General features: G+C 41.4%; 2 protein-coding genes across 2 annotated transcripts; both read left to right on the forward strand.

The window, feature by feature from the left end:
- The first annotated feature begins 1,032 nt into the window (after positions 1 to 1,032).
- Positions 1,033 to 2,429, forward strand: LOC121695793 (pulmonary surfactant-associated protein A-like). The gene is made up of 4 exons (XM_042076913.1): positions 1,033 to 1,259; positions 1,674 to 1,760; positions 1,849 to 1,932; positions 2,016 to 2,429. Exons 1-4 carry the CDS (start codon positions 1,046 to 1,048, stop codon positions 2,396 to 2,398), a joined length of 768 nt encoding a protein of 255 aa, XP_041932847.1. The 5' UTR covers positions 1,033 to 1,045; the 3' UTR covers positions 2,399 to 2,429.
- A 2,059-nt stretch (positions 2,430 to 4,488) lies between these two features.
- LOC121695769 (pulmonary surfactant-associated protein D-like) lies at positions 4,489 to 6,359 on the forward strand. Its single transcript, XM_042076885.1, has 4 exons — positions 4,489 to 4,715; positions 5,130 to 5,216; positions 5,305 to 5,388; positions 5,472 to 6,359. The coding sequence occupies exons 1-4, from the start codon at positions 4,502 to 4,504 to the stop codon at positions 5,852 to 5,854; spliced, it is 768 nt and encodes a 255-aa protein (XP_041932819.1). The 5' UTR covers positions 4,489 to 4,501; the 3' UTR covers positions 5,855 to 6,359.
- The last annotated feature ends 1,359 nt before the right edge of the window (positions 6,360 to 7,718 follow it).

A 7,718-nucleotide genomic window follows, 5' to 3' on the forward strand; every position in this document is an offset into this window, starting at 1 on the left:
AAGTGACTTAGCTAAGCCATCTATACTGTATGTTTAGGTTTTGAATTCATTAAAGTTATTACAAAATGTATGATTTTTGGTGCATCTGATGAAAATCAGCTCCAAATGAAATAGCTAACTAACCACTGGAATCAGAAGAGGTCAATTTAAAGCCATGAAACCATGTTCATGGACAGAAAATTAAGTGCGGTATAAATTATAGTGGCCTGGTGGCTGAAAGTCGTTTGGATTCCCTCTTTGTCCATTTTGGTTTATTGGTTTGTGAATGGTTGGTTCTGGTTTGTTTATCTGGGGATGTTCCCCAAATTGAATGAACATAAATTGGAGCGAGGAGGATGGCACTTCACGTACGATCTATTTGTCTTGGAGACACCTGCTTTGTCTGGCCTGGTGGCTGGGGGGTAAACAGTTGTCCCCTTGGTCACACTTTTGTACAATCGGCACAAACACTTGCTGCACACATCTAGGTTGGGGATTTCAGTCTGGGCAACTATGAACTGGACACCCCAGACTTTGTTGTGAACTCACTGCCAGACTCAGAGGTCCTAACTGCTAAAAGTATGCCTGGACTGAGGATTAGTGACAGCCTTTCCTTTTGAAGAGGGATCAAGTTTGTTTTGTTGTTATTATTTCACCCACATGCACTGTAAGTGCGTGAGAGCATGAGTGTGTGTGTGTGTGTGAGTGTGTGTGTGTCTGTGTGTGTGTCAGGTCAGTCAATTGTCATGAGTTCCTGGAGCAAAGCCAAGCAAAATCTATATTACTGTAGGAGAACAATTAAAGGCCATAGGCCTACTGAAAGTTGATGTGTTAGCAAGTTTTTCTTTCTCATGAAGCCCAAACCGTCTGTTATGCAAGCCCAGATTTAATGTACTTTTCCATTTCCTTACAGGAGGTTGGTTCCATTTCCTTTCAGAAAATCAGTTCTGTGATTGTGTTTGTGATTCCATCCTGATATGATTGATGTTTTGAGGATCTGTATAAATGCTTGACTGGTTCAGGTGCTGCTCAGTGTCACGCTGTCTTTTCCAGGGAGAACACCGCCATGGCTCTGTCCACTCTTCACCTCACTGCGCTTTGCTTTGCGCTTCTGCTGTGTCTGATTGGTGGAGCACAGACTGAGGTTCCGCCCAGTTGCTTGGCCTCGGCTGGTGTCCCTGGCAACCCTGGACACAATGGGCTCCCAGGCAGAGATGGCAGGGATGGAAAAGATGGGAGAGAAGGAGTTTCAGGACCCAAGGGGGACAGAGGAGACCCAGGTTTGTCTCAGCGTGTCTGTTTGGTTTGTGTATGAATCATCAGGTAGGTAAGTATGTAAATATTTGTATTGCACTGCAGAATCATTTCATCGTCATTTGTCTGTTTAACCTAGAAACAGTCTAAGACTATTTCTTAAAGACTATGAAGACACAATGATTTTCCTGGTTGTAAAGACTATGAAGACACAATGATTTTCCTGGTTGTACTAAATTGTGCTTAAATCTGGTTAGAATCATAACAGCGCTGCACTAATTTGTTAAAAACTGTTGCATTCGAGTTAATTCTGCAAACCTACCACCACAAATAGAATTTAATTCTGTGGGAAACACTGAACTAGCCTTCTTATAAAATGCACAGGTGAGCTACCTAGAAGTAATGTGTGAGTGTGATGTGCTTCATGATTCTACCTGCAGGGCTGCCAGTCCCAGGACCTCCGGGTAAGATGGGTCCTGCTGGGCCAGCTGGTCCTATGGGGCAGAAGGGGGAAGTTGGGATGCCAGGTAAGAAGAGGCACATTGATGTGTGCTTATATGTGTGACTTTGCACATATCTGAGGTAACTGTGGTACTTGATTGTATTTTGCATTAGGGCCTCTGAAAACAGATGCTAGAATTGAGTCCTTACAGCCAGATGTTCAGACTATGAGATCCAGATTGTCTATTATAGAAAAGGGTAGGTGGAGATCACACATTTTCTAAATATGCTTTCTTATTCTTATCTTTTCTGGGATGCTAATTATACCTTCTTGTTCACAGCTATAGGACTACACATCCTCAGAGTAGGAATGAAATACTATGTTACAAATAAATTGCAAGACAATTTTGATGTTGGTCTGAAGTCCTGTGAAGATTCCGGAGGAGATCTTGTGTTGCCCAAAAATGAAGAGGAGAACAAGGCTGTTGCGAAGATGGTATCAATATCAGGGGGACCCATATGGATCAGGACAACAGACAGGGACACTGAAGGGACCTTCCTGGACACAGATAACAGCACACTGAGCTTCACAAAATGGGCACCAGGGGAGCCCAGTAATGGTGAAAATACTGAGCACTGTACCAATGTCTATGATGACACAGGCCTCTGGAATGATGTGACCTGCAATACCAAATATTACATAGTATGTGAAATAGTAGACTAAGGAGTTTTTTATTCATCCAGTTGTTTTATTGCTAGATTATTTTGTACTTATTGGCATGCAATTAATTTAATCATGCTATTCCAAATTTCAGGAGCTGATTTTAGAAACTGACCACTCACCAAGATGATAATAAATTCATGTAAAAATTCAAAGTCAAAGTCAAAGTCTGCTTTATTGTCAATTTCTTCACATGTCAAGACATACAAAGAGATCGAAATTACGTTTCCCACTATCCCACGGTGGAGACAAGACATTTTACCAATTAGGTCCACAGACAAAAACATAACATTCAATTAAACAATATAAAAAGTAAATAAGAAGGCACATACAGTGAAGAAATAAGAGCAGCAAAAAAATGGGTTGAAATTGTGCAATTGTGCATACAGTAGACAGTCAATATAATAATAGTGCAAAAGTCAGGCTAATAAATGGCTGAGGTAGTTCTGTTTGACCTAAGTATGCAAGTGGCATAGTGGTGCAAGTTATGTAAGAGCAGCAGAAGTGTGTTCAGAAGTGTTTTCTGGACACAGGACAACAACAACAAGTTGCAAAGTGTGCAAGTGGAGTAGTGCAAGGCAGCCATTGTGGGTCCAAAAGTCCAGGATGTTATGTGGCTGAGGGTGGAGGGGGGAGAGGGGGGAGAGAGTTCAGCATCCTAACAGCCTGGTGTATGAAGCTGTTGGTGAGTCTGGTGGTGCGGGAGCGCAGGCTTCTGTACCTCTCCCAGAGGGCAGTGGATCAAACAAATTGTGAGCGGGGTGACTTGCATGCATGTATGTATGCATGTAAAAGCACACACAAGATTACAAAACTATGAAATATCAAAGTTTTTTCATTACTGGCTTAAGCCCTGTGTTTAAGCCCTGTGTATGTGTATTGATCATTTAATGAAAATAAAAACCAAAAAGTTCAGAGACTTTGGATTGACACTTTTATTGCCTATTGGCGAGATGAAGAAATGACTAGACAATATCTGACAAAGAAGACACCAAGGCCTTGGACGTTCATGTAAAGACTTGTTAATTCTGTTTGTTATTATTATCAAATGAATGAGTGATAAGTGACTTAGCTAAGCCATCTATACTATGTTTAGGTTTTGAATGCATTAAATACAAACATACAAAATGTATGATTTTTGGTGCATCTGATGAAAATCAGCTCCAAATGAAATAGCTAACTAACCTCTGGAATCAGAAGAGGTCAATTTAAAGCCATGAAACCATGTTCATGGACAGAAAATCAAGTGCGGTATAAATTATAGTGGCCTGGTGGCTGAAAGTCGTTTGGATTCCCTCTTTGTCCATTTTGGTTTATTGGTTTGTGAATGGTTGGTTCTGGTTTGTTTTTGTGGGGATGTTCCTATTTTGAATGAACATAAATTGGAGCGAGGAGGATGGCACTTCACGTACGATCTATTTGTCTTGGAGACACCTGCTTTGTCTGGCCTGGTGGCTGGGGGGTAAACAGTTGTCCCCTTGGTCACACTTTTGTACAATCGGCACAAACACTTGCTGCACACATCTAGGTTGGGGATTTCAGTCTGGGCAACTATGAACTGGACACCCCAGACTTTGTTGTGAACTCACTGCCAGACTCAGAGGTCCTAACTGCTAAAAGTATGCCTGGACTGAGGATTAGTGACAGCCTTTCCTTTTGAAGAGGGATCAAGTTTGTTTTGTTGTTATTATTTCACCCACATGCACTGTAAGTGCGTGAGAGCATGAGTGTGTGTGTGTGTGTGAGTGTGTGTGTGTCTGTGTGTGTGTCAGGTCAGTCAATTGTCATGAGTTCCTGGAGCAAAGCCAAGCAAAATCTATATTACTGTAGGAGAACAATTAAAGGCCATAGGCCTACTGAAAGTTGATGTGTTAGCAAGTTTTTCTTTCTCATGAAGCCCAAACCGTCTGTTATGCAAGCCCAGATTTAATGTACTTTTCCATTTCCTTACAGGAGGTTGGTTCCATTTCCTTTCAGAAAATCAGTTCTGTGATTGTGTTTGTGATTCCATCCTGATATGATTGATGTTTTGAGGATCTGTATAAATCCTTGACTGGTTCAGGTGCTGCTCAGTGTCACGCTGTCTTTTCCAGGGAGAACACCGCCATGGCTCTGTCCACTCTTCACCTCACTGCGCTTTGCTTTGCGCTTCTGCTGTGTCTGATTGGTGGAGCACAGACTGAGGTTCCGCCCAGTTGCTTGGCCTCGGCTGGTGTCCCTGGCAACCCTGGACACAATGGGCTCCCAGGCAGAGATGGCAGGGATGGAAAAGATGGGAGAGAAGGAGTTTCAGGACCCAAGGGGGACAGAGGAGACCCAGGTTTGTCTCAGCGTGTCTGTTTGGTTTGTGTATGAATCATCAGGTAGGTAAGTATGTAAATATTTGTATTGCACTGCAGAATCATTTCATCGTCATTTGTCTGTTTAACCTAGAAACAGTCTAAGACTATTTCTTAAAGACTATGAAGACACAATGATTTTCCTGGTTGTAAAGACTATGAAGACACAATGATTTTCCTGGTTGTACTAAATTGTGCTTAAATCTGGTTAGAATCATAACAGCGCTGCACTAATTTGTTAAAAACTGTTGCATTCGAGTTAATTCTGCAAACCTACCACCACAAATAGAATTTAATTCTGTGGGAAACACTGAACTAGCCTTCTTATAAAATGCACAGGTGAGCTACCTAGAAGTAATGTGTGAGTGTGATGTGCTTCATGATTCTACCTGCAGGGCTGCCAGTCCCAGGACCTCCGGGTAAGATGGGTCCTGCTGGGCCAGCTGGTCCTATGGGGCAGAAGGGGGAAGTTGGGATGCCAGGTAAGAAGAGTCACATTGATGTGTGCTTATATGTGTGTCTTTGCACATATCTGAGGTAACTGTGGTACTTGATTGTATTTTGCATTAGGGCCTCTGAAAACAGATGCTAGAATTGAGTCCTTACAGCCAGATGTTCAGACTATGAGATCCAGATTGTCTATTATAGAAAAGGGTAGGTGGAGATCACACATTTTCTAAATATGCTTTCTTATTCTTATCTTTTCTGGGATGCTAATTATACCTTCTTGTTCACAGCTATAGGACTACACATCCTCAGAGTAGGAATGAAATACTATGTTACAAATAAATTGCAAGACAATTTTGATGTTGGTCTGAAGTCCTGTGAAGATTCCGGAGGAGATGTTGTGTTGCCCAAAAATGAAGAGGAGAACAAGGCTGTTGCGAAGATGGTATCAATATCAGGGGGACCCATATGGATCAGGACAACAGACAGGGACACTGAAGGGACCTTCCTGGACACCGATAACAGCACACTGAGCTTCACAAAATGGGCACCAGGGGAGCCCAATAATGCTGAAAATACTGAGCACTGTACCAATGTCTATGATGACACAGGCCTCTGGAATGATGTGACCTGCAATACCAAATATTACATAGTATGTGAAATAGTAGACTAAGGAGTTTTTTATTCATCCAGTTGTTTTATTGCTAGATTATTTTGTACTTATTGGCATGCAATTCATTTTATCATGCTATTCCAAATTTCAGGAGCTGATTTTAGAAACTGACCACTCACCAAGATGATAATAAATTCATGTAGAAATTGTAAGACAAGCTTTTAATAATCAAGATAAGATAGAGCCTTTAAGTAATAAATCAAAGCCAGATTGGGATCAAAATGCATGTAAAAGCACAAACAAGATTACAAAACTATGAAATATCAAAGTTTTTTCATTACTGGCTTATGATAAATGAAAACATCAGTTGAAGTATCTTTGGGTCATGCAGTATGAAAGGTATCTGACTGCAAAATGGCAGTAACATGATTTGTATATGTGTAAATAGTATTCAATTGTGTCCATGTCTGACATCAGATCTTTGGAAGAAGGATCTCTTATATGTTTTGGTTCACTTCAGATGTGACCAGTTTTACTGAATCCCGAATAAAATCGGCCTATGCGTTTCTAAAGAAACAAACAGGGCTATGGGCTGTATTTTGGGTCACCAGCGCATGGCGTAATACTCGTTATTCACCCGCGGAAAGTTGAATTCGGTATTTTGCACGTTTATTTTTTAAGCATTGCGCCCAGGGGTGTGGCAATTAACAACCTAGGGAGGGACATAGCGCGTTGTCTAAAAATCGCTATCATACACCACCTAAACCTGGTCAGAAGTCAATGGCGAGTTGTTCATATGCTATTTTAAGAGCGCATGTCAACAGTCATATTGGCAGGTGCACGCACCATCCTTCTATCATTCATGAACGCACACCAGCGCACGTCCATGCAAAGCATTACAAATTGCACGATTACAATGGGAAACATAATTAGAATAAAGATATTACGAAATACTGTACATCTCATAATGAGTAGTTATTCACCATCATTTGCAAATTGGTAATGACGGTTAAAAGAGATTAGGGGAGAGGCGAGAAACACGTATGGAGCACAGCTGAAGACGCACTGTCACGAGATATAAGCAACTCCTCTGCAGGATAAATGTTGTTTTATTCAGTCATTTGAGCAACATTAGGATAAGTGTTGCTTTTTCCAGCCTATGTTTTCGATGGTAACCCATTGTCAGTCAATAGTGAAAGTAACTGCATATAACTGTCTTGTCGTTGACTGACTCCTTGGTGAAGTTAGTTTCACTTTGCCAATGAGTTCAAATAATAGACGAGTGCAAATACGTGAGCTAGATTTTAGTAAAGCATGGTTTAAGAATGACTATTCCATACGGCCTTGCAAGCAGCCTCCTTCAAATGAGCCGTTGAATGCCAAAATACCGATGCATTTATTTGACATATCGCGCGTTGCGCCGTTAAAGGGAATGACAGATGTCATTTGGGCCCTGTTTCTATTTTACCGGTGGAATAATGAATGTTGCGCCCGACGCAAATCTAAAATGGGGTGGTCTGTATAGCTACATTACTCATGGGTGTGGTTTGGGCGTAACGTGCAATAAACCAATCAGAGCATCATCTCACATTCCCTTTAGCAACAGGCACGCTTGTTCCATAGCGGATTGCTATTATGATGGCGGATTTGCCAGGCGCAGCCAGGAACGGTTCACAGCGCTATAGTCAGTTGGGAAAAGTTTGCTATTGATTTTTCCTCTTGACAAAATGTAATACAGAAATGTCACTTTCCAATGTTTTGGGATCACTCTCACTGAATCACGAGGTTATGAATGCATGGTGATATTTTTGCAATGTAATCTAATATTACCTCACTATAGACAATGCAGATCTGTCAGATAATCTCTCCTCTCCCATGCTGCTGCTGGGGCATTTGGGTTAAATGGCTTTGGCATACAGTTCAA

This window comes from Alosa sapidissima, chromosome 21, assembly GCF_018492685.1.
Source record: "Alosa sapidissima isolate fAloSap1 chromosome 21, fAloSap1.pri, whole genome shotgun sequence".
Classification (NCBI taxonomy): Eukaryota; Metazoa; Chordata; class Actinopteri; order Clupeiformes; family Clupeidae; genus Alosa; species Alosa sapidissima.